General features: G+C 41.6%; 1 protein-coding gene across 1 annotated transcript; it reads left to right on the top strand.

The window, feature by feature from the left end:
• Positions 1 to 1,169: 1,169 nt before the first annotated feature.
• Positions 1,170 to 24,411, top strand: CNGA1 (cyclic nucleotide gated channel subunit alpha 1). The gene is made up of 9 exons (XM_064582040.1): positions 1,170 to 1,476; positions 10,542 to 10,662; positions 11,953 to 12,126; positions 13,465 to 13,527; positions 17,629 to 17,670; positions 17,760 to 17,870; positions 20,002 to 20,109; positions 20,890 to 20,996; positions 22,571 to 24,411. The coding sequence occupies exons 1-9, from the start codon at positions 1,170 to 1,172 to the stop codon at positions 23,983 to 23,985; spliced, it is 2,448 nt and encodes an 815-aa protein (XP_064438110.1). The 3' UTR covers positions 23,986 to 24,411.
• Positions 24,412 to 27,096: the final 2,685 nt, after the last annotated feature.

Genomic DNA, 27,096 nt, shown 5'->3' with positions numbered 1-27,096 from the left:
AAGACAAAAGGTCACAATTCCTGATGGTAGAACTATGGATGATATAATTTTTATACTGTTTTGTATTTTGAAATGAGGGTCCCTATGCGTTCCGGTCATTAATTTACATGATACAAAATTTAAAAGTACAAAATATTCCCTCTTGCACTCCTACTGCCGGTCCCACCCATAGTTCCCTTTCTTAGAGGCAGGTAATCCCTGGTACCATGTTCTTGTTACACCTCTCCCTCTCTGCGCACGCACACACACACACACACACACACGAATACATATGTCCTTTTTTCCTGGATCTGGTAGTACATTAAAACTTTGAGGACTTTCAATACCTGTTCATACAGAAATGCCTTCTTATTTTAATGACTGCAGAGTATTTCATCCTATGGGACATATTTTTGGAAGGAATTAAAAGAATAGGAAGGAAGGGAGAAGAGAGGAGAAAGGGAGGTTGGGACCCTGCTGCAGAAAAAAGCGTAATAATTCAGTAGACAAGGGTGAAATCTGGAAGGTTCTAGAACAAGAATATGATAGTATATGCTTCTTAAGAGGATTAATTTGGGAGTACTTTGCAGGATGGATTGGAGGGAGGGTGAGGTTGGGGATGCATAAACCAGCTAACAGACTAGTCTAAGACAAGGGGTAACAAGCACCTGACAAATCCTGGTGGTGATTAGAAGGAAATGGTGGGAGTCCGGGCAAGAATAATCGCAAAACAGAATATGTAAGACTCGATCAAGTTCGTGGGCAGGAAGGAAAGAATCCCGGATAACTAACTCTGAGTTCTAAGTGAATTTAAGTGACTGAAATTTCAAACAGCAATTCTGCGAACAGAAATAGGAAAGTCAGGAAGAAGAGCTGGTTTGATAGGGAAAGAAGTGGAAATCCGTTTGGAGGCACCCTGGACACGGGGCTCTGAAGGGAATACTTCAGGGTTTAAATGAAAGGGGTGTGGCTAGTGGGAGGTATTGAAAATGAATGAATTTTGGAATTTTTATTTGGAATTTTTATTTGGAATTTTTATTTAAATTCACTTAATTAACATATGATGTATGGAATGAATTAATGAATTAATGAATGAGACGTAGCAGAGGAGCTAGGGAAGGCGGTCAGAACTGGATATGTGCATTGGGAGATACTGGCCTAGAGGTGAGGTTGAACTTTGATGCAAGAAAATGGGCAAAAGTCTAAGCACCTCAATTCCTCAGCAGTGCAGGATGCTGAGTGTGGGACTGTGCACAATACCAATCTCTGTGTATGATCTGGAATATATATCCGATGCGGTACTATTACTACAGATGAAAGGACACAGTGAGAACAGTTGCTGGGGCCGGCAGAGCTCCCACGCTCAGGAGCTGCTCTCTGAGGAGGAGGTACATGCAAAATGTCCTCCAAAGGCGGAAGCAGCCATAAGACCAAAGAAAAAGGCTGACACGTCCAGCTTGACAAGAAATGGCTTATTAAAGAGACTTCTGGGCAGAAGTATGTCTTGGGCGGCCAAAAGACCAGCACATCTCCACAACCCCACCTCCCCTGAGACCTGCTTCTACAGCCCTAGAGGCTGGGAGTGCTGTTGGCGGACCACTGGGAAGGGAATGTTTAAGAACAGATGTGTGTCCTCCATCCAAGTACCAACCAGGCCCGACCCTGCTTAGCTTCTGAGATCAGATGAGATTGGGCGCGTTCATTATACTAAGTGAAATAAGTCGATCAGAGAAAGACAATTATCATGTGATCTCACTGATATGTGGAGTTTAAGAAACAAAACAGAGGATCATAGGGGAAGAGAGGAGAAAACAAAACAAGACGAAAAACAGAGAGGGGGACAAAGCAGGGTCGGGCCTGGTTAGTACTTGGATGGGAGACGAAGCATAGAGACTCTTAATCATAGGAGACGAACTGAGGGCTGTGGAGGGGCGAGGGGTGGGGGGATGGGGTAACTGGGTGTTGGGCACTAAGGAGGGCATGTGATGGAATGAGCACTGGGTGTTATATAAGACTGATGAATCACTGACCTCTACTTCTGAAACCAATAATACATCATATGTTAATTAATTGAATTTAAATAAAGAAAAGAACAGGTGTGTCATAGTTTTATCTCCACAGCAGATCAAGGACATTATGCCAAGGGCATGCTTAAGGGTGTGGGTATACAAAAAGAAAGAATGTGGAGTGAGGGGCTGTGCTCAAGAAGGCTTTCAGGTCACAGAAGCTTTCAGGTCATTTGGCAGATTTGTCCAAGATGGCATTTGTCTGGTTCACCCAGGAGCTTTGGTGGCCCAGAACTTACTGATTGATGAAAAAATGAGATCCATACCCACACCACCTTTCTAGTGGCCACAGGATCATCGGATTCGAGTGTCCTTACAACTCTAACTCATGGCACCAGGATTTATGGATTGGGAGGAAGCGATAAAGAGAGGAGACAGGGAAGGGGACTTCCGTAGAGTTCGGAGTCCTGGCAAAGCAAAGATGATCAGGAATCATTCCATCACCATTTTCTGCTCTGCGGCCTCAGGCTTTTGTCTCTTCATTTACTCATTCGTTCTTTCCACAAACATCCCTGGGTACTTGCTAGGTTCCAAGCACAGCTCTAAATGCTGCAGATACACAGATGAAACACAAACAAAAACTATTCCTTCCCTTAAGGAGCTCAGTTGAGAGAAATTATAGAAAAATCCTTTCTGGTATTTTTCCTAAGGACAGCAGTAGATTCAGAATTCCTACATAGTAGGGGCTTAGGTGAGAAGGTGGGCTAGAAACTTATTTTAAGTCTACTATTTTTTTAAAAGGTATTATTTGGGGGTGAGTTGGGGATCCTTAAGGGCTATCATTGGAAGATAAAACCCTCTGTTACCACCCCTTTGCTTAAGTTGATATTTTAACATGCTTTTTGAATTTATGTCACTGCATTGTAAGTAACTGGCCGCACCCAAAGGCACACTTTTATGGAGAAGACCACACTGATAGGAATGAAGCAGGACAAACAAAGGTCGCTTGGGGGCATCTGCTGACCGAGTTCCCATATGATGCGTTTTCTGAGATGTGCAGCAAGGGCTTGAGCTTTGCTGTGGTGTTTTTACATCCCAGCTCCACAATAAAAGTCATATGAACTTGAGCAAATCCTTTAACCTCTCTGCACTTCATACCCGCCCCAGTGAAATGAAGAACAGAAGGCCATGCCTCAGATTCTCATGTGGATTAAATGTGCCGACCTAACGTAAGGCTTGACTCCTAGCAGAGACTCAACAAACATTTCTTTCCATAGCAGAGACTCAACAAACATTTCTTTCCTTTCTCTCTTTGTTCCTATGGTCGGAAAGTGGTCCAGTGATAAAGGGAATGGACAGCACACAGAAGTTCTTTCTCACTTGCCTGTTCTCATCCTGCCTAAATCTGTTGCACCGGGGTGTGAAAACCTTTGGTCTGCTGGGGTTACCTGAAGGCACCGCGCTCTCTCTCGTGTTTGTTTTTTTCCTACTTGCTGCAGCTTCTGCCTAGAATCTTGTTCCACATCATAATAGGCTTGGCAGATGTCTGCTCTGTCTCCAAGGCTGCCCCAGCCTTGCCTTTTTGGGAAGCTTTAGCTCAGCCCCTGCAGAAGATTAGGTGCATTTCCTCCTGGCTGCCAGGGCATCTCTGACCCTGACCTACCTCTAAGTGCTGGGTATTGGCTGTTTGATCCCCTGGCTTCCTTTCCACCCTGTATTAGTTTCCTAGGACTCTGCTATAACAAACTAACCCAAATTGGGTGGCTTCAGACAGCAGAAATGTATTGTCCCCATTCTACAGCCAGAAGCACCCAATCGAGGTATTACAAGGGCCATACTCCCTCCGAAGGCACTAGAAGCATCCGTTCCATGCCTCTTTCCCACTTTCTAGTAGCCACAGGCATTCCTTGGCTTGTAGATGCATTATTCCAACCCTCCATCCTCTCAGTGTTCTGTGTATCTCCATAGTGGGTGTGGGGGTATCTGTGTCCCAATTTTTCCTTTTTATAAAGACATCAGTAATACTGGATTAGAGCCCACCTAATTAAAAAGACCCAATTTCCAAATAAGATCACATTCTAAGGTACTGGGGGGTAGGACTGCAAGATATCATTTCTGGAGGACACAATTCAATCTATAACACACCCCTTCCCCATTCTGTATTCTGGGGGAGAGAACTGCCCTTTATGGAAGCATTTACATGCTCTCTGAGGTCACCCACTGTAGAATCCCATCAGGGGCGGGGGAGTAGGGAGCCATGAGGTCAAAGTATTGGGTGCCCTGGTGGCAGCCTTCCTGTGGGCTTGCCCTGTGCCAACTGTGTCCTTCAGTGGTAAGTCAATGCCTCATGACTCGTTACTCTGCACAACTCCCTCTCCTTGCGGGGCTGGTGACCATTCCCTCTGCTTGTGTTAGGAGCCTAGGGGTGGTAACTGGCCATTAGTAGCCCCCGGTTACTGCACTGTGCTTTGTGTTCCCCTTACATGAACACCTTTGTAAACAGTCCATTTGGAAATAAACCTCTTGAGGAATTACCCCACTTTGAGTGTATCTTTGTTTTCTATTGGGACTCGAAAGATAGCCTCCATCAAATGTGTTACTTATCTATTAAATATCTTACCTGTTTTATTAACCATACTATGCATTTCTTTAAGCATGTATCATGTTGTTAATCTCTATAGCATAGCACTTAACACATTTCCTGCTGCTAGTAGATGTTGAATAAACATTTTTGGTGGGAGGGAAGGGAGAATGGGAGGAAGGAAGAGAGAATGGAAGGACTTTAGCCACCAAGTGGCTTTTTTCATCTTACTTTAGTTTTCTTTTTTTTTTTTTTTTAAAGATTTTATTTATTTGACAGCGAGAGACACAACACAAGCAGGGGGAGTGGGAGAGGGAGAAGCAGGCCTCCTGCAGAGCAAGGAGCCTGATGCGGGGCTTGATCCCAGGACCCTGAGATTATGACCTGAGCCGAAGGCAGACGCTTAATGACTGAGCTACCCAGTTTTCTGACAGCCTCAACTTCTTCTCCCAGGCTCGGAGTCAATTCCATAGATATTCTCTTGTGCTCGCTCTGTGCAAACATCTTCACTGGGTGCTGTGTGGTAATTCAAACGTGGCTCATTCCTCCAGCAATTTGTATCAGTGAATGGACCAATGTTTCTAGAGTTTAGTAAAGTAGGGGATATCTCTTGGGGGGTGGGGTTGGAAGTAGGGCATTAAGCTAATGGAGGAGGCTCAGACTAGCTTCTGTGGTTATAGGAAGACAATTGATGAGCCACATTAAAGACCAAGCTGAGACTCCATGGCAAGAATTTATAATGCCTCTAATTCAGTTTGTCTTGTACTCTGCTAACAGATTAATTGTCCTAAAGTACATTGGGATAATGTCATTCCATGCCTTAAAATCTTCAATGACTACTTCCTATGGAATGAAGAATGAGCACCTATTTTGCCAAAATCCTCTTACTTCCCCATACTTATTTCCCCCAGGTTCTCTGTGTCCTCTAGTTAAACTAGATGAATCTATATTCTCCTGACAGCATCTTTCCTACCCTTCTGACTTTGCTCACGAATTTCCCTTTACCCAGAAAGAAAGGTCTTTTTACCAGCCCACTTCTACTTGTTCAATCCAACCTGCTCATGCACTCATTTCCATTTGAGCTTGGATCCTTGCCTCCTCTTCCCTGCAACCTACGTTTCCAGGCTCCACTGCTTTGTTTGGATTCAGCTCTTGGGAGGCACTTGTGGAAGATGGAGGGCAAAGGAGGGGTGAAGTCAGAGGTGAAGTCACTTCTCCCACTCAGTCTTTGCCTCTGGGGGCATCTCCCACAGTGGTTCTGTCTTTCAGCCTGGAAGCCCTGGCTTTAGGCTCTAATCATCTCCCTCTTCCCTGCATTTCTCCTGCTCTAGGACAGGGAGCAGGGCCCTGTTACCACTCATCTCTGGGTTTTCTCAGTTTCCCTGTGTAGGTTTTCCAATGCCTTTGATATTATTTCTCTCTATTGAACCATCTGATTTCACCATTTTTCTGCTCGGACCCTGATTGTAGACCATGCTTCTGTACTGTGCCATCTTCCTCACGAAACTCTTCATAATTTAGCTGCAAGGGATTTTTTTTAATTTTTTAACTCCACCCCCCCCCGAGTTTAAAAAATAGAGTTTAAAAACCCTCCTAGAGTTTAAGAAATATTCCAGCTATCATTCTTTTCTTATAATATGATACTATTAAAATGTCTGCTAATTTTGAAACAAAGAAGAAATAATCTTGGAAATTGAAGAGATTATCGGCAATTATAAATATTTACTTTAGTTCCCTTCGTGGGCCCAAACCATGTGTTTAGTGTGGTGCTCTTGTCTTCTTCTCTGCTACTAGTTGTAAGCCGTTTCAGGCCATACTCATCTTTGGGCTTCTTTCTTACAGCATCTGGCAGAGAATTTTGTAAATAAGATTCATTCATCGAAATGGACATAGACATTAATTGCTTGCTATGTACATTTTCACTTTCATTTCATTTTCTAATTATTCATTGCTAACATACAGAAGGAAAATACATTTTTTACATTGATTTTTGTCCTGAGACCTTCCCAAGTTTACTTATTTGTTCTAATTTTTTTGTAGGTTCTTTAGGATTGTCTAATACACTATCATGTCATCTGCAAATAAAGATAATTTTATTTCTTCACAATATGGATGATTTTTATTCTTTATTTTAAAATATTTTGGGGGCTTATTGCAAGAGAGCTAGGACAATGTTGAATACTTCTAAAATATCCTTGCCTTGTTCTTGACTTTAGGGGGAACATGTTCAGCCTTTCATTATTAAGTATGATGCTAGCTACAGGTTTATTGTACATGTTTTTTATTGGGTTGAGGAAGTTTCTTTCAATTCTTAATTTGCTAAGGTTTTGTATTATGAATAGGTGTTGAATTTTGTCAAGTACCTTTTCTTTATCTGTTGAAATTATCATGATTCTTCTCATTTTTTTTCTATTAATATAGTGAATTTTATAGACTGTTTTTCAAATTAAAGTCTGTATTTCTTAAGTTATGAAATTGACTTTTTGTTATAGTAGTTGTTTGCGGATTTTGTCTTTGGGAATTGATTCTAAAGGTTTCAGATTTGTAGATCTGAAATGTCAGAGAGGTAACAGTACCCTTCAAGCCTTTCCTGACCGTTATTTCCTCTCTCCCACTGCTCTACCTGGCATTACAGATGTGGCTGGGGTAGTGCACCAGGGGCCCCTAGCATAAAGTCCTATTTCTTTAAGTGTGATTCAGGAATCATTTGAAACAGAATTACTTACGGTGCTTGATAAAATTGTAGATTCACGTGCCCAAAGTCGTACTTCATTCATACTCTGAGAGCAGGACCCTGATATTGGCATTTTATTTTATTTTATTTATTTTTTAAAGATTTTACTTATTTATTTGACAGAGAGAGACACAGCGAGAGAGGGAACACAAGCAGGGGGAGTGGGAGAGGGAGAAGCAGGCCTCCCACTGAGCAGGGAGCCCCATGCGGGGCTCGATCCCAGGACCCTGGGATCATGACCCGAGCTGAAGGCAGACGCTTAACGACTGAGCCACCCAGGCGCCCCTGATACCTGCGTTTTAAACAAGTTTCATAGGTATCAGTCCTACTAAATTCAGAGAACCATGGACGCACAGTTAATTATGTTTGCATGTGTGGATTTGCGATGGAGGGTATGCAGCGTATCTTTTCTGCTATTTGATACAAAAGAGATACTATTAATCTGATTGTATAGATGTTAAAATTGAGGTTCAGTAAGGTTCAAAAAACTCACTTGAGTTCATTCAACTAGTAAGTGGTAGAATCAGGATTTGAACCCCTATTAGAGCCTGATGTCAAACAATAGAATGGACAGCTTCCTGGGCATTCATAGTTCATGTTCCAAATTAATTTTGCCTGAACTGTCCATAAGATTTTCCCAATCATTTTGCTGATCCTTGGGATCAAGCCCTGAGTCGGGGCCCTGCTCAGCGGGGAGTCTGCTTCCCCCTCTCCCTCTGCTCCGCAACCCCCCCCCCCCCCGCCGCCCAGCCCGGCTTGTGCTCACTCTCTCAAATAAATAAATAAATAAATAAATAAATAAATAAATAAATAAATAAATAAAAAAAATCTTTATCAAAATCTCTATGGTTGACAAGCAAGTTTAGGATGATGACATTTCAAATCAGTAGGGAAAAGATGGACTATTGATTATTAAGTGCCATTTTAGAATACTGGCTAGCCATTTAGAAAATATAAAGTTAAATCTCTATATCACACCTTACACCAAAATAAGTTGGAGGTAGATTAAAATTTTTAATGTGAAAAAGGAAACCATAAAAGCATTTGGGAAAATATGGTGATAAATAATTATAAGGTCTGGAGTGGAATTTTGAGTATCTTTATTTTTCTATTTATATTTTCTCCTTTCTTTCCTAGAGTGAAATATGTGTCATTAGAGTGATATATATTAAATATGATATATGTATTAAAAATGTAATTGTGCAATTAAAAACAAATGTTTTTTCCTATATAGAAGCCTTAGGCCAAGAAGTTATAGGATAAGGGAACGGATTCTTTTTTTCTTTAGGTACAAGCAAGGTCTAGGCTTGGTTTGTTCTGACATATTGGATATTTTATGTCCTTGTTTAACCTTTAACTCACATAAATTTTTCTATTTTGTGATGGATGAAACAAGCATATATTCTCCCTTTCCCTGTCATGAGGCATGAAGTCTCTCAGAGAGAGTGTTCACTGATGCCAATAAGAAGTCCACATGCTGTAAATATAACCCGATTAGTCACATCCATTCTGATGCTGAAAAGGAGTCAATGAAATAATTTTCTTCCTAAAAAGTGCTGTTTCTTAGTCAAATTTAATTATATTTTAAAATATATATACATTTCATTAATATCACAAAAATTCTCCATTTATTTTTCGACTACCGGCTGCTAGTTATTTTCATCGTTTGAATACTAAAGTAAAATATAGAGCATCATTGACTGCTCTCCTCACTTGAAGATTTAACTTTTTATGAAAAGCAAGTCATTCTTTAACGTATTTTACTATAAAGAATGAAGTGTCTTTTATGCATTTCTCCACATCCAATGATTGCTTTTCTCTCTCTCTCTTTTGGTTTTTGCTTATTAATAACAAAGTCAAGTTTGTTGCCCAAATCCAGAAATCATGGTCGAAAAATAACAAAGGAAAAATCCCCAAGCCATATAATAAAAACCTGGAGGGCAGGCCAGGTGCGTGGTGTGTGTGTGTGGGTGTGGGTGGGTGTGTGTGGTGGTAATGGATAGATGACCAGCTGTCCAGGAAGGATAAGGCGGAGGTATGGGAGGTGTTGAAATTGGCCAGCACCTTGCAATCATACTGTCAGCACGTCGGCCCCTTTTGTGCCTTCACCAGCAGACCACGGCATGCACCTTCAGTACAAGAGCTGGTAAACAGGGGCACTGTTCTTGGAGCTCCTGACTAGACACTGATTTTTCTTTCTTTCCTGCTGACACCTGACACTTTAAGAGAGGGAGGAACCTTGTTCGGAAGAGGGGAGCCTGGGATGCACACTCAGTGTCCATTTCGAGGGATTTTCCTGGACCTCAGGCGTTCCTCCATGCACATCTGGAGGAAACTCCATCAGGGATGAATTCCCCAGAGGGCAGCGCTGTGCCTGCCAAGCAAGCGGGGGTAGGAGAGGCGCCCTAGGCACAGCTGGGCCCCATGGGACAGCAGGGCTTCTGAGGCCAATGGTCGCACACCGTTCTTGTCCACCAGGAACTTCTCCAAGTTCCCGGCGACGGGGCTGCAGCATACCCGAGACCAGGGGGAGAACGTGAGTCGGGCCCGGGCGCAGTCGCGTGGTCTCGGGGTCCGGGCAGAGCCTCCCCGGGAAGGCGAGGAGCGGTGCGCGCGCCTCTCCAAGAGCAAGAAGTTGGGCTCGAACCCACGCGGGATCGGACATACCTGAGGGAATTCAGGATCTCTTGGATCTTGGCGTTCTCCTGACGCCTGAAATGGTAGCACGGGAAGCCGAGCAGGATATGTATCAGAGTAATTTGGGGGACTTGCTAAAAATGTGGATCGGTCGCAACCTTTTTCACTCCAAAGTTTGAATATCGCTCAAGAATCCAACCCCCTCCCCCGCCTTTTTTTGAATGCTTGTAGACATTCACAGCAGATTACATTCGTCTTGGTATTTTATTTTACTACTTTTTATTGTTACTTGTTTGATGTGTATGCGAGGTCCCTATAGTTTTGTTTTACGCCTACGTTGCCTGAGTATTTTAAAGCTGGGGTAAATCCAAAATTTAAAAAAAAAAATGTTTTTTTGCACCTCTGGTATATTCTTGAATTTAAAAAAAATACACAAAAAACTAGCTAGTGGTAATTAAGGGTTTAGGCCACATCTGTATTCTGTTAAAGAATAATTCCCACATAAAAGCATTATGACAGCCTTAGATGAATGGTAGAGTGAAACTTTTGATTATATATATAAATATATAAAGTCTTTTTACTAATAAGCTTTTTTTCTCCCCAGATATTAAACTAACCATGAAGAAACATATTATCAATACGTGGTACTCTTTTGTAAACGTTCCCAATGTGATTGCTCCAGATATTGAAAAGGAAATAAGAAGGATGGAAAATGCAGCAGGCAGGTAAATCCATGCATTTTTTCCATGCATTTTTTTTTAAAAAGATTTTATTTATTTATTTGACAGAGAGAGAGAGCGAGAGGGGGAACACAAGCAGGGGGAGTGGGAGAGGGAGAAGCAGGCTTCCCGCGGAGCAGGGAGCCTGATGCGGGGCTCTATCCCAGGACCCTGGGATCATGACCTGAGCAGAAGGCAGACGCTTAACGACTGAGCCACCCAGGCGCCCCTTTTCCATGCATTTTTAATACCAACCCCCATTCTTAAATTTAACTAGGTTTAATTTCAGTTTAACTTTTAATTTGTGACCTTGATCTTTGTAATTTATTTAATTTCGTCAATTTATTTATACTTTGGAACAGCATAACTTGTCTCACAAATGAACATAGATATTATTGTGGTCATTATTTAGAAGAACTTCCGCCATATAGTTCCTTAATCATTGGCAAGGCCTTTTCTTATGGGACATTTCAAATCTGCAGAGATAGCATTGCCATAGATGAATGTGAAAACAATACAAAGTGTGAAATGCTAAATGTTTTAAAAGTATAATTTAAAGTGGTTACCCTGTATTATGCTAAGCGAAGTAAGTCAATCAGAGAAAGACAATTATCATATGATTTCACTCATACGTGGAATTTATGAAACAGAACAGGTGAACATAAGGGAAGGGAGGGAAAAATAAAATATGATGAAATCAGAGAGGGAAGCAAATGATAAGAGACTCTTAACTATAGGAAACAAATTGAGGGTTGCTGGAGGAGAGGTGGGGGGGGAATGGGGTAACTGAGTGATGGACATTGAGGGTGCGTGATGTAATGAGCACTGGGTATTATATAAGACTGAGGAATCACTGACCTCTACCTCTGAAACTAATAATATATTGTATGTTAATTAATTGCTCTTAAGTAAAATAAATAAAATAAAATGGTTACCTTATAAATGAATAGAACATGCATAAATGTGGTTGAATTTATTTTTTGTGGGAAGAAATGTTATTACAGGTTTGTTCATACAAATGTATACTGTGATCTAAAGCACAGATTCATACTTTCTATTTGATAAATATTCACATTAATCAATGAATCAAATAAAAGAAATATGGAAGACCTAGACAGTAGTTTCTTAATTACATGCATTTTATTGAATGTGCATATACCTTATCTAATTCCATGTATTCTGAAAATTCTCATTTCACTCTAATTAAAAAGGGTTATATGTTAGTTTGAGAGGGAAGGAGAGAAGATGAAGCAATGGTCCTCCTAATGAGAAATGTTATTCCTTCATAATGGTTTAAAACATTGATCTAATTCATCTCTGCCTCCTGTTGGACCATAGCTCCTTTTCTGATGATGATGAGGATGATGATGATGATGACAGTATCTCCATGTTCGAAGAATCAGAGAATGAAAACCGCCATGCAAGGGATTCCTATAGAAATAACTCACACAGAGGGGAGCCATCACAGAGGTGAGCACTTCGATCTATCCCTCCAGATCTTTTTATTTTTATTTTTTAAAGATTTGTTTATTTATTTGACAGAGAGAGACACAGCGCGAGAGGGAACACAAGCAGGGGGAGTGGGAGAGGGAGAAGCAGCCTTCCCGTGGAGCAGGGAGCCCGATGCGGGCTCGATCCTAGGATCCTGGGATCATGACATGAGCCACCCAGGCGCCAGCCCTCCAGATCTTTTTAAACTAGTACTTAGATGAAAGAAAGGTATTCTACTCCTTCACCTAGTGGGCTTGGCAAATTCCTGCTACCCAGCCACTTCTCAGGATCTTGCGAGTAACTTGCTACTTACCCTTTTCCTCTCTTGGAAAACTGCCACAGCCTGATGATTATTCATGTCCACTGGGGCCTTAAGTCACAAATGCTCCTGCTGGTCATTTTCCCTGAGACCTGTCTCTGTCCCTTAAGAACCTCATGCGCCAGTCCTCTCTGACTTGCTCCTTCTTTCTGATCCTTCTTTCAGAGTCTGAAGCAATTGTACTTGGGAGGGATTGGCTGTGATCCTCTAAAATGCTGAATCCCATTTGACCCTACTTTCAGGGAAGTAGAGCACTAGTGTGTGTAGCTAGAGAAGAAAAGCTAAACGTCCTTAGTAGGAAATGAAGCTCTCCTGAAAACTTCACACACGTGACTTGGAGGGTGTGGGAGGAATGTGGCGTTGGTGTGATCAGGAGTTCTTACCCTGTAGAACATACTTACTTTTTCTTTGCTTTTTCTCCTTCCTTTTTTCCTCTCTCATACTTCTTTTCCCACTGACCACCTTTAGTTTTCCCTCTGTTTTTATTTGTCTTTTATTTTCTTCCTATTTTCCCTGACAGTCTGAGTCTTAGATCTCTTGCTGGCAATTGGCGGCATCCAAGGTGGCTCACTTGAGGCCATGGAGGATGCTAATTTTTGGTGTTAACATTGATTAGTAAGTATGTACTAATCACTTTGGTTCACAGCACTGATATTTGTAACTCAAGCTTCATGGAGCTCCATACTTTTAAAAATGGTCTAGGGGTGCCTGGGTGGCTCAGTCAGTTAAGCGTCTGCCTTCGGCTCAGGTCATGATTTCAGGGTCCTGGGATCGAGCCCTGCATTGGGCTCCCTGCTCAGCGGGGGGCCTGCTTCTCCCTCCCCCGCTCCCCCTGCTTATGTTCCCTCTCTTGCCGTGTCTCTCTCTGTCAAATGAATAACTAAATTAAAAAAAATGTCTAGGCAGTAGTTAGTAACTGAAAATAATTTGTTCTTTAAGACTGTTTGCTTACCGTGGACATTATACAGATGGTGACTATTATGATTTTCATTTTCCAGGGAGCAGTACCCGCCTGGTGCCCTTGCACTTTTCAATGTTAACAACAGCAGCAATAAGGACCAGTAAGTACATTTACAATAAAAAACCAAAGCTTTGCTTTTAAAGACCACCAGTAAAAAGGTAGGAATATATCTGAAGCTGCTAGAGAGGAGATCTTTATTAGGAAAACTATCTAATACAATAGCAATGGTATTCTGTTATTTTTGTCATTGGTTTATTTACTTCTGAAAAATGTGGCTACCCATATTAAAAGCAGCATGTATGTATGTATGTATGTATGTATGTATATGTATGTGTTTGAATGCATACAGAAAACCGTTGTCTAGCGTGTAAATGCAAGTGCCCCTCCTTGTGGACAAAAATAAATGAAATATCAGTATCCTTTCTATTCTAAGCCAATGTGTCTTAGGTCAAGTTCCTTATGAGACAATCTCTGAGAGGGAGGTTTGTGTGCAAAGGTTTATTGGGGTGCTTTTAGGCATGATACCTAGGAGGGAGTTAGGGGAGCAGGACTGGGCAGAGGGAGAAGTTGGACTTCAGAGGATAGAGTTGATATGAGGAACTCTACAGCAGGGGGCCCCTTCAGAGTTGTGTCATAGGCAGTAGGACTGGGCCTTTGCACAGGCACAGTCTTGGATGAGGGGAGCCCCTAGGATGGGGGCGCATAGCTTTGAACATGGTGGCTTCCTTAGGCCAACGCCAGCCAAAGGAGAGGAAGACTGTGAGCTGTCAGCAACCAATACTCTTGGCCAGTGGGGAATGAGTGCCAGAGTTCTGTGCATTACTGCATCCACACAGCACATTTCTTGCACTGTTCAGGTCTGCTTTCTTCATATAGAAAATTCACCCTATGTAGGAATATACCTCCTCCAGGAGTCTTGATCTTTTTTCCTCGGGAATCTTTTTTTTTTTTTTTATTTTAAAGATTTTATTTATTTATTTGAGAGAGAGAATGAGATAGAGAGCACATGAGAGGGGGGAGGGTCAGAGGGAGAAGCAGACTCCCTGCCGAGCAGGGAGCCCGATGCGGGACTCGATCCCGGGACTCCAGGATCATGACCTGAGCCGAAGGCAGTCGCTTAACCAACTGAGCCACCCAGGCGCCCTTTCCTCGGGAATCTTATAAGAGGAAGGTTAATGGGATAAACCTAGGTCCCTGACAGCTGCAGCTGGTCTTGAGGCTTTAACTGAAATAGCTTACGCCCTCCTTTCCTACTCATTCTAGAATCCTGTCACCTCTGGTCAGCACTTCTGCTGGTCTAGATGATTTGCTTTGTGGGATGAATGATACAGACTCTTGTCCCTAAAGGATTTGGGCCCCTGGTCACCATGCCCTTTTTGAGTTATAGCTGCTGTATTTGTCCATTTACCACTAAAACTGGGCTGGAGAACACCAAAGACACCAGAGCAGATCACCTATGTGCCAAATATACCCCCCTATTGTATAACAGCAACACTATCTAGTTGTGAGGAAAGAAGTCAGTTACTTTTGCCAGTATGGTGACTCCCTTTCTTGCCTATTGGTTTTTTGGCACGAGGGGCCCAAAGTGACTGGGGAGTAGTCATAGCTTAATGTTTAATGGGACCCTAACTGTGTTGCCTGGAAGACACGTGATCCATCTGGAAACCTCTAGATCCACAGACCATAAAATTGTGGGGATGAGAAGGACACATTCCCTATGTGTCCATACATACATACTGAAACTCCTTCATTCCGAGACCCATACATGGTCATTTCCTTTTCCACACAAAGTGGATGATGGTGCACTGCTGGAAGCTGTGCCATTGGTAAGATTAACTCTACCATAATCTTCTAGGGTCACCTCTAAGTAGGGCTATAGTCTTGCATCCCGATGTCAGGCTGACCCATTCATAGACCATGCTCCCTCAACTGCTCCTGTAAGACCCCCACATATGGCCATGGTGGAGAGTTGAGGAATAGGTGCTGATACAACAGTGATAGATGACATAGGGGGAGGGTACCATGCCACATGCTTGATCCCAGATATACCACTTCATCATGTGATGGATTGCTGTACAACCTTATAACTTGTTCACTCTGACAGAATCCAGCTCATGGTCAGTAGTCATTTTCTGTCCCATGGTTAGTTAATCCTCTTTCAAGGCCCTATTACATGATGCCATTGATATAGTGGCTCAATGTGCTGAGGAATGTCCAGATGGTCCAGGTCCCTCTAGGCTGTGTCATGACATTGAGCAGGAGAGACAACATAGCCCTGGAAAAGACTATAAATGGGTGCTGCTTTCCATCTCATAACTATTTCTGATCCTCTTCCCTGACAGTGATAAAAAATCACACACTCACCATGACTGACCCAGAACATTAGGTATATGGTCTAGATTGCGTGAGGGCATTGTTTTTCACATTTGCCAAGGCAGCTGCAATTGAGGCTACTCTGTGGTTGATTTTGCAGTCGTCTACTGCCAGCCACTGGTATCCATGTGGTTTTCATAGGGACCAGACATTGAGTTAAATGGTGGTGGGACGGAACCACCACCCCTGAACACATGAGGTCTTTGAGGATTACATTTTCTTTCCTGTCCAGGATGCAGTATTGTTTTCAGGCAGCAGGTGGGGGGCAGCTCGAGGGCTTCCACTTGGCCCTCCCCCATTATAGTCGCTCTTCCTCTACAAGCCAAGGCGCTAGTAGGGATGAGGGTTCTACCAATGACCAAATATATATATATATATATATATTTTTTTTTTTTACACTGAGGAACTGGAGAAATGACCCCAGTGGTGGGTCTTGAGACCCAATGGAAGCCCCAAAAGTCATATATTGTCAGTGATTTCATTCTTCAGTCAGTGATTTCATTTCTGAGAACTGGCTCAGGTTTAGAAACTCTTCGTGAGGTTGTGACTTTTTATTGGGTTAAGTTGCTCTCAATCTCCTGATTATCCATTCCTGATCTGTTTTGACTATATATGTTAAACAGTACCCTGACAAGCCTTTTATGTTCCATTCCCCTTTGTACATGACAACCTTAGGTTCCAAGCCCCACCTCCTTATCCATTCTGTTTCCCATTTCTCCTCAGTAGCAGCATTCCACTTCTGCTAGGCTATTCATATACAGACTAAATTCATTTGTGCATTGGCACCTGAAAATTTTCTTCCCGTTAACATCCTCACGCTTCTTCTCAACTTCTCCAACTCTTACCTATACTTTGAGGCCTAGACCTATCTCCCGCCCTTTAACAACCTCTCTGACTACCCTCCTGGTAGTCAGATGCCTGTTTATTCATGTCTGAATAGTAAACTTTCCCAAGACATTTGCGCCAACAATGGCAGCCTATTTTGACCTTAGGTCCGCCTAATTCCAGAATCCATTCTTCAGCTGATAGAGAGCCAGCTGTACAAAGAGGCCTCTAATCACATAATCTCCACTCCAGAGGAAATAGCATATAGAAAAAGGTGATCTCAAATCCAGTAAATGATTCTAAGAATTAGGATTCCACTGTGTGGAGCTTTTTGACTACTCATAAAAAATTGCTGCATTCAGGATTACCCCCCTAAAGAAAATTGATCGCATTTTCTTGAAATTCTCAAAGCTCTTAGTAATAGTTAAGTGATATCAAGAAGCTTAAATTTTAAATAATAATTTTTTTGGACATGGAGACTTGGAAATTATACCCTTGGGGGCTGTTGTTTCCTAAATTTCCCTTGTTGGGTTTATGCCTTTATCGACCTCCATTTCCTTCAATTTTCCACATGCTCTAACCCAGGAATTTTTGCTTGTTTGTTTTATCATCTGGGTGCATGTCCATTTTTGTAGAACTCTCCATTAGAAGACCAGATTTCTGGTCCCTGAGCACGGGGGCAGGTCTCTGAACGCAAGGCCCAGAATTCTTGCTCGAGAGAGAAGAAAGTAAATAAGAATGGAAGTCAGGGGGCCCCTGGGTGGCTCAGTTGGTTGAGCGGCTGCCTTCGGCTCAGGTCATGATCCCAGGGTCCTGGGATAGAGCCCCGCATCGGGCTCCCTGCTCGGCGGGGAGCCTGCTTCTCCCTCTCCCTCTGCCTGCCTCTCTGCCTACTTGTTCTCTATCTCTGTCAAATAAATAAATAAAATCTTAAAAAAAAAAAAAAAGAATGGAAGTCAGAATGTAATTTGATTATGTGACTTAGATATTATTTCTTCTTTAGAGAACCAAAAGAAAAAAAGAAAAAGAAAAAAGAAAAGAAGAGGTAAGTTTGACTTTGGCGTGAGTGATTCCAGATTTTTTGGCCCATAACATTTTCGTATCTTGTTAGTAACTACATCTCTCACTTTTCAGCAAATCAGGTGATAAAAATGAAAATAAAAAGGACTCAGAGAAGAAAAAGAAGAAAGAAAAGGAAAAAGAGAAGAAAAAGAAAGAGGAGAAAGGCAAAGATAAGAAAGAAGAGTAAGTGGCATTGAAATTAGGAATGAATTTATAATGGATTTTGGATGCAGGGTTATTTCCTGAAAGTTTATAGTTATGGAACCCTGTGTAAAAGACGAAATAAATTATTATAAAATGCGAATCAAAATTTTTTTCTAATTTCCTTAAAATGAGCAGTGGTAGCTTTATTCTTAGTTTTCTCATCAAGAATTTTCAATGTTACAGTTAATTATCTTCCTCGAGCTCTGGTTAAGATAAATTTACCATTGAGAGATATTTGGGTTTCAAGACAATTGGGTTCCTAGGGTCTTAACATTAATCTTTTTAAGTTGAAATAAATATTTAATACTTTTATTAACATCTCTGAGTCATAAATACTGTATGGCAAATACTCCAAAAGTAAGCAAATTTCCTTGCAAAACCCATGCTTCGTTTTGAGAGCAGTACAGATGCTTATCAAAATACCAGCCATTTGAAAGATCCTTTTGTTTTAAAGATTTTATTTATTTATTTGACACAGAGAGAGAGACAGCATACGCAGGGGGAGCAGCAGAGGGAGAGGGAGAAGCAGGCTCTCCGCTCAGCAGGGAGCCCGAAGCGGGGCTCAATCCCAGGACCCTGAGATCATGACCTGAGCTGAAGGCAGAGGCTTAACCGACTGAGCCACCCAGGTGCCCCTGAAAGATCCTTTTTAAACAAACATTTAAGGGTTAGAATTTCACGAGGGTAAGGCTGAGTGATATTTTCAAAGCTATCTTTTTACTAAAGGGAAAATTGTTTTCTAAACGTAAAGAAAACTCTTTACCAGAGAGTATTCACTTATTTGTGCCTGCTGGAAAGCTGTTGAGGTTTTTACAAAGGGAAAAATCCTTAATAATACGGGCTTGGGGCGCCTGGCTGTCTCAGTCAGTAAAACATGTGACTTTTGATCTTGGGGTTGTAAGTTCAAGCTCTATGTTGGGTGTAGAGATTACTTAAAAATAAATCTTAAAAAAACCCTAGAAAACCTCACCACCACCAACACCAACACCACCACCACCACCAACAAAAAAACCCAAAAAACCTAATGTAGGTTGATACTAGAAAATTTTTAAAATTTTCCATTTAACCATATATTTCCTTCCTCCCTCCCTCCTTTCCTTTCCTTTCCTTTCCTTTCCTTTCCTTTCCTTTCCTTTCCTTTCCTTTCCTTTCCTTTCCTTTCCTTCCTCACTCCCTCCCTCCTTTCCTTCCTCCCCCCTTCCTTCCTTCCTCCCTTCCTCCCTTCCTTCCTTCCTTCCTTCCTTCTTCCCTTCCTCCCTTCCTCTCTTCCTTCCTCCCTCCCTCCCTTCCTCCCTCCCTCCCTCCCTCCCCCCTTCCTTCCTTCCTCCCTTCCTCCCTTCCTTCCTTCCTTCTTCCCTCCCTCCCTCTCTTCCTTCCTCCCTCCCTTCCTTCCCCCTCCCTCCCTCCCCCACTTCCTTCCTTCCTCCCTTCCTCCCTTCCTTCCTCCCTTCCTTCCTTCCTTCTTCCCTCCCTCCCTCCCTCTCTTCCTTCCTCCCTCCCTCCCTTCCCCCCTCCCTCCCTCCCCCCTTCCTTCCTTCCTCCCTTCCTCCCTTCCTTCCTTCCTTGCCTCTGCCCTCTGTCGCCTCCTCATCCTTCATAGATGCTTATGAACAAGGACTTTTTATTAGATTGTGTTATATTCTTCTTTCCATATAGGTGAGAATGAAGCCATGAGTTCCCTCTCACAGCATAGTTCCTGATTGTTCTGTTACCTGGTAGGGGAGGGGCAACACCCCATTCTCTCACCCCATAACCTACCAAAGAGGTCAATGGACTATTCCAGAGTTTAGCATGATCTGTGCCACTATTCCTTTTTAGTGGCTGGATTGGTAGAAATGTCCACAACATCACAATAAAACAAGGGCTTTAAAAAAGTCTAACGTAAGGTTGAATGTAAGACTGGTACTTTAACTATCTATCCAGTCCTCACCAAGCAATTTCTTATGTCTACCACACTCATGCCGAGCTAGTTTTCTCCTTGTAGAGTGAGTTTCTCCAGCTTACTTCTGTTTCATTAATTGTGGGTGATGGACAGAACCGTATTTGATATATGAAATAAAAATGTCCTTGTTCCTTGGTAACCTCCCACTTTATTTCTAATTGCTGCTAGGGAGAAGAAAGAAGTCAAGGTTATTGATCCCTCGGGAAACATGTATTACAACTGGCTGTTTTGCATCACTTTACCTGTTATGTACAACTGGACTATGATTATTGCAAGGTATCTATATATTTTTGGGGATCTTGACCTGCTTCTAGTTTCTAAGTTACCTGACTTAACAGTTTGGTCAAGGGCTCTTCAGGACATACCTCTTTTCTCCACCACAGGTTGTAAAGAGGTTACATTATTTTCAATGTGTTTTCCTAAATCAGGAGTAGGTGCTTTGGTTCCCAATATACTTAGAAATCCAGTACTGGGATGGGAGAAGGGGGATATTTTTAAACTTTTGATTGCTGAACTACTTAATTAGAATTTTGGGAGAAACTTTGTTATTTTATTTTTTTATTTTTTGGACTCTAAGAAAAAAATGTTGACAAGAGTGGAGAAAGATCAAAGATCTACGTTGTTTTAGAGCAAGATGTGTTTCCCAAGCGATTTCTATGGTTCTCCGTCTTTTAGACAGTAAACATCTCAGCCATGCAGAACCAAGCACAATTCCCTGAAGCATTTTGGGTGCAGATAGTCAATAAGAACTTGGTTATCAGCGTGTGTAACCCAGTGTATTTTGACATTAGCTTGAGGCCATTTATTTTTATTTGATGTCTTCACAATGTGAACTAGTATAATGGAAAGAATGTTGGAATTCAGAGGCAGGAGAAAACTAAATCCAACCACTTAGATTCAGAAAAGCCATGGTTGATTAAATGGACTCTATGGACTCTAAGGACCCTCTTAGTCTTAGTTCATTAGATCTCTTACCATGATAAAAATTATGCAGAGAGGACATTTACTTAAACTTGCCCCCATTTCATTTTAATTACACAAGTTTTTCTTTTACAGAGCATGTTTTGATGAACTTCAGTCTGATTACCTAGAATGTTGGCTCATTTTTGATTACCTATCAGACATAATCTATCTTCTTGATATGTTCGTACGAATAAGGACAGGTAAATATGTTCAGCTTTGGATATTTTGTAATTTTGTGCTTTTATCTCTATAGTATAATTTGAAATTTTGTAATTCAAGTTTTCTTCAAAATAAACTCACAAAAATCTATTTTAGAGGAAAAGGCACTGTTGAGAGCAAGAGTACCATATGCCTACCCACAAGCTTAAGTCACTACAACCGATTCACTTTATTAGGCAACCTTTGAATGTGGATTGGTAGCTTTCTCCCATTAACTTGTCCATTGGGTTAGTGCCATGTGAGAGGAGTAAAGAGAACAGAAATATTCTGCCAGCTCTGTGATGAAAGGGTAATTGCTACCTAATAGAGAGACACCATGAAGAGGCATGGGGGGATATCACTGTGTCCGGCAGAGCTGTACTAGAAATTTTGTAAGAGTACACAAATCCTTAATCCAACTTTGTGGTCATGGTGAGGCACTGTTGACCAGGGGGCAGGATCTGATAGCTTCCCCTTACGTATTCTTGGTAAGTAGATAAGCTTATTGTTTCTACACTGCGCTCTGTGTGCAAAGGTAACCGCTGTACAGAGAATAGCATGAAAGAATCATTATGTAAAATAGGGACATGCTCTAAATATCTGTGTGCTGGGGCAATGCTCCCATTGTTGTGTCCTACTCACAGCTCTAGTAGCTGGTACAGGTAGAGGAACAAATTCTTTCCCCAGTGAAATGTATCAGAATGCTGAAATTCAAGGCCCACTGTGGCAACATAGGAGAAGGGAAGATCACAGATGACGAAGGAAGTCTGGGGGACAAAAAGGAGAGAGAAAACGAACTTCTGAAGGACATTTACTCTTCACATTGAAGGGACAAGGCAAGAATACACATAATAGGCAGTAAGGCAGGTACCCAAACTTCAAGGGTAGGGCTGGGGTTCTGACAAGAGAGTGGCATGAGGTGTTGGGTACAGTTTTAGGACTTACTTTCTCTAAACACCCTGGCATGAGGCATGAGGCCAGGGTGTTTAGAGAAATTTCCAAGAACACTATTCATAAAAGGAATGGCTTTACCTGGGTAGAGAACTGGATCTAGAGAGATTTGTGTATATACAATGTATGAGTACATTGCATATAAGCTCTCACTTTTTGCACTTACAAAATTTTATTTTTTATTTCTTCAAGAGATTATTTCCCATAGCCATATGTTGATCAGTACTCATATCTTACTATATTTTTAAAAGCATGTTTATTGGAAATGAACTATTTTTAAAAAATATTTATTTGTTTATTTATTTTAGAGTGAGAGAGAGAACAAGTGAGGGAAGGGGCAGAGGGAGAGAATCTTCAAGCAGACTCCCCACTGAGCGCAGAGCCCGATGCAGGACTCAGTGAGGGGCTCAATCTCATGACCCATGAGATCATGACCCATGAGATCATGACCTGGGCCGAAACCAAGAGTCAGATGCTTAGCCGACTGAGCCACCCAGGCGCCCCTATTGGAAGTGAACTCTTGTTCTGAACTCAGTGAAGGTCATTTAGGGTTACTTTAGAAGAATTCATAACGGCATAAAAATGAAAGAACATTAAATTGTGTTTTTTTTTTTTTCTATTTTAGGTTACTTAGAACAAGGACTGCTGGTGAGGGAAGAAACTAAACTCATAGAGAAATATAAATCACACTTGCAATTTAAACTTGATTTTCTATCAGTGATACCCACTGATCTGCTGTATTTTAAGCTGGGGTGGAACTATCCAGAAATTAGATTAAACAGACTGTTAAGGATCCCTCGAATGTTTGAGTTCTTCCAGAGAACAGAAACAAGAACAAACTACCCAAACATCTTCAGGATTTCTAACCTTGTTATGTATATTGTCATCATTATCCACTGGAATGCATGTGTGTACTTCTCTATTTCCAAAGCTGTTGGATTTGGAAATGATACATGGGTGTATCCTGATGTTAATGATCCTGAATTTGGCCGTTTGGCTAGAAAATACGTATACAGCCTTTACTGGTCTACACTGACTTTGACCACAATTGGTGAAACACCACCTCCTGTGAGGGATTCTGAATATGTCTTTGTGGTGGTTGATTTCTTAATTGGAGTGTTAATTTTTGCTACCATCGTTGGTAACATAGGTTCTATGATTTCCAACATGAATGCTGCCAGAGCTGAATTTCAAGCAAGAATCGATGCGATCAAGCAATATATGCGTTTTCGAAATGTAAGCAAAGATATGGAAAAGAGAGTTATCAAATGGTTTGACTATCTGTGGACCAACAAAAAAACAGTTGATGAGAAAGAAGTCCTGAAGTATCTCCCTGATAAGCTGAGAGCAGAGATTGCCATCAACGTTCACTTAGACACTTTAAAAAAAGTGCGTATTTTTGCGGACTGTGAAGCTGGTCTTTTGGTGGAGTTGGTCTTGAAATTGCAACCCCAAGTCTACAGTCCTGGAGATTACATTTGCAAGAAAGGGGATATCGGACGAGAGATGTACATCATCAAGGAAGGCAAACTCGCTGTGGTGGCAGATGACGGAATCACTCAGTTTGTGGTATTGAGTGATGGCAGCTACTTTGGTGAGATCAGTATCCTTAACATTAAAGGTAGCAAAGCTGGCAATCGAAGAACAGCCAATATTAAAAGTATTGGCTACTCAGATCTGTTCTGTCTCTCCAAAGATGACCTCATGGAAGCTCTCACTGAGTATCCAGATGCCAAAACTATGCTAGAAGAGAAGGGAAAGCAAATCTTGATGAAAGATGGTCTACTGGATATAAATATTGCAAATGCTGGAGGTGATCCTAAAGATTTTGAAGAGAAGGTCACCCGAATGGAGGGGTCAGTAGACCTCTTGCAAACAAGGTTTGCTCGGATCCTGGCTGAGTATGAGTCAATGCAGCAGAAACTGAAGCAAAGACTAACCAAAGTTGAGAGATTTCTGAAACCACTTATTGACACAGAATTTTCAGATCTTGAAGGATCTGGAGTTGAAAGTGGGCTCCTGGACTCCACACAGGACTGAAAAGCTGGTCATTAAGGAGGACATGCCTCATGATCCTTTTGGTGATGTGATTAAGCAACTCTAAATTGGAAGAAGAGGAAGATTCAGCTGGGGGAATTTTTCCATAAGGAGAGTGTGCTTGGGTGTAGGGCACAAGGCCTACACACTCACTTGTGAGGTACTGTGATTAAAGGATCATCGTCCTTAGGATTTTTCAGAATGGATAATGTGCAAAGATATAGAATGATTAACTTGTCAGTATCTATATCTTCTGACTTTTTCATATATGCTCCTTTTATGTAATACTCTTTATAAAAGTGAACAAGTATCCCTCACTTTCAGGCATTTTACATTGTGGAGGAGCAACTGGGAATTACCATGTACGTCATGTTCAGGATACCATTTTAAAAAGAATTAGAATGCAATAAAGTAAAGTAAGTCCTAAAACTATAGTGAATATTATTTATTTGATAATTTAGTAGGGAGTTTAGGGTCTTTTAGACCTTTTTAGGCTCTTTTAGGGTCATTTTAAGGACGTTAATCATTGTAGTCTAGGACTTAGGAAGGGTGATGAAGAGAAACTTCTCACAATGAAAGTGTGACAAATCAGACTTCACATATCTATGCTTATATATAAATATGTAACATTAAAAATCATAAAATGTAGGAATCTTTTATAATGAATTTTTTCTTTCAAGATTTTATTTAAATTCAAGTTAGTTAACATATAGTGTAGTATTAGTTTCAGGGGTAGAATTTAGTGATTCATCACTTGCATGTAACACTCAGTGCTCATTACAACAAGTACCCTCCTTAATGCCCATCACTATTTATCCCATCCTGCCACCCACCTCCCCTCCAGCAACCCTCAATTTGTACTTTTATAATAAATTTTTCAAGTTCTCTGATTATTAAGGCCTGATAGCAATGGCTACTATCTTCCTTATCTGACTGGCCAGCAATAAGAAAAGATATAAAAATAATTCCATTGCTGGATGATTAACAAAGTAAATTACTGTAATGTCTGGAAAGGAGATATGTAAGTTCTATGGACCAGCGTGGGCATCATCAGGCAACTTCTTAGAAATTCAGAATCTCAGGCCCTACCCCACGACTACTGGATTAGAATCTGCTTTTTAGCAAGACCCCTGGGTGATTCACACCCACATTAAAGCTTGGGAAGCACCTAACTAGAGAACCAGGAAGGAGTTAATGGGATTGTTCTAGAAATTTCAGAAAAGGAAACTGTATGACAAGTGTGTGGTTGTGAAAGACATTGCTAATCACTCACACAGCTTTCTACTACTTAACCCAGATGTGGTTAAAAAAAATTCTTAACAGAGATCACTGGAATTGATATAAAATTTCTATCTCTGCCTATAATAATATGACTTAACATGACATCTTGTTAATTTGACATTTCAGGTATTTCTATGGACCTTGATCAGTGTATGTCTGTGGTAGAGTATATTCTGTTCTACCAATAGAATATTCATTGAACTGTACATGGTGTTTGCAGTCTCGTGTTGGCATTTTACATTTTATCTCTTCAATATCAGCTAGCAGGTATTTCTTCACTACAGAGGAAATGACTAGTTCTGGAGTGAGTGGGTTGTCATTAATATATAACATGGTTTCTGCCTGAGACAACTGCTCTTTTAACTCTCTTTTTCTTCTTCTTCTTCCTTCTCCTTCACACGCATTTTATTTTTTGTTCTGTTTGTTGCCTGTTATAAACACCTCTAAGACACTGTGAAGAGGCTTGATCTGCTAAGGTAGGGATGAGTGAGAGTTACACACCTGGCTCAGGGCCTGGATCCCGAGGAGAGCAGCCCCCATCACTGCACCCAGAAGGGTGGGTACTTTGAGTCTGATTTCAGCTAGAGTCATCCAAGGGTTCTGATTTCATGAACTCTGACCCCCGGCTCTGTGAGTCTTTCCGATGCTTTATATTGGACAGGTGGCAGATTCTTGATTCAAAGACTTGGAATCAGGAAGACTTAGCCAATTCCTTTTCCATGACTCCTCCAGGTGGAGGCTCTGACAGGTGGTGGCGGGGTTCCAGTTTAGACACCTGGACTGCAATGCAGAGGTTCACAACTGGGTTCTGGCTTCATACGGAAATCTTTTAAGGAAACAAGAAATATGGGGCTTTGGGGAGACTCGTGGTAAGGATGCTGACCTGGGTACAGGTGAATGCCAAAGCAGGAACTTGCCTTTTAGTAATCCAAAAACCACCCATATTCCAGACTGATTCCAGACTCCAATTGGCTGTCTTAACATATTAAGATTAGGACAGGCTTGATATAAGGACAAGGGAGGGCTGGCTGAAATTTGGAGATCTTTAGTAACTGCATCTGAGAGCAGATGAGAGAGAATTCTGGGACTCATTGATGGCAGATCAATGAGGGAGCAGAAACCCAATCAGCTAGTCTTGAAAGCGTGTCTGGTAAGTGTTTACTCTGCACCCTCCCCACCCCCAACTCTGCTATAATGTAATGTTCTCATAGGAATAGATCACTTCAGAGTTTTGCATGTATCTTAAAAAAAACCTGAACTTTTCCAACTTGAAATATGATGTGATTCAACTTCTTACCATTAGGTGGCAATATTGGTCTATAATTACAACCTTCAAAGCTGGAAACTTACTTTTCTTCACAGAAATTACAGGTAGTAGTAAAATCAGAGCTCTTTGACAATAATGGGCATTTTTTTTTCCTAACATGAAGATTTCCAGAAGATTTTAGCATAGCACACTATATGCCAGTCTAAAACTAAAACCTGGTCAAGGGGCGCTTGGGTGGCTCAGTCGGTTAAGCTTCTGCTTTCGGCTCAGGTCATGATCCCAGGGTCTTGGAATCGAGCCCTGCATTGGGCTCCTTGCTCAGCGGGGAGCCTGCTTCTCTCCCTCTGCCTGCCACTCCCCCTGCTTGTGCTCTCTCTGTGTCAAATATATAAATAAAATCTTTAAAAAAACATGATCTGGGCGCCTGGGTGGCTCAGTTGGTTAAGCAACTGCCTTCGGCTCGGGTCGTGATCCTGGAGTCCCGGGATCGATTCCTGCATCGGGCTCCCTGCTCAGCAGGGGGTCTGCTTCTCCCTCTGAACCTCTTCCCTCTCGTGCTCTCTGTC

This window comes from Mirounga angustirostris, unplaced genomic scaffold (assembly GCF_029215605.1).
Source record: "Mirounga angustirostris isolate CCGP_5_RB_7025 unplaced genomic scaffold, mMirAng1.0.hap1 SCAF_2, whole genome shotgun sequence".
Lineage (NCBI taxonomy): Eukaryota > Metazoa > Chordata > Mammalia > Carnivora > Phocidae > Mirounga > Mirounga angustirostris.
The sequence above is the reverse complement of the archived record's forward strand: the minus strand, read 5'-3'. Positions and strand labels throughout refer to the sequence as shown.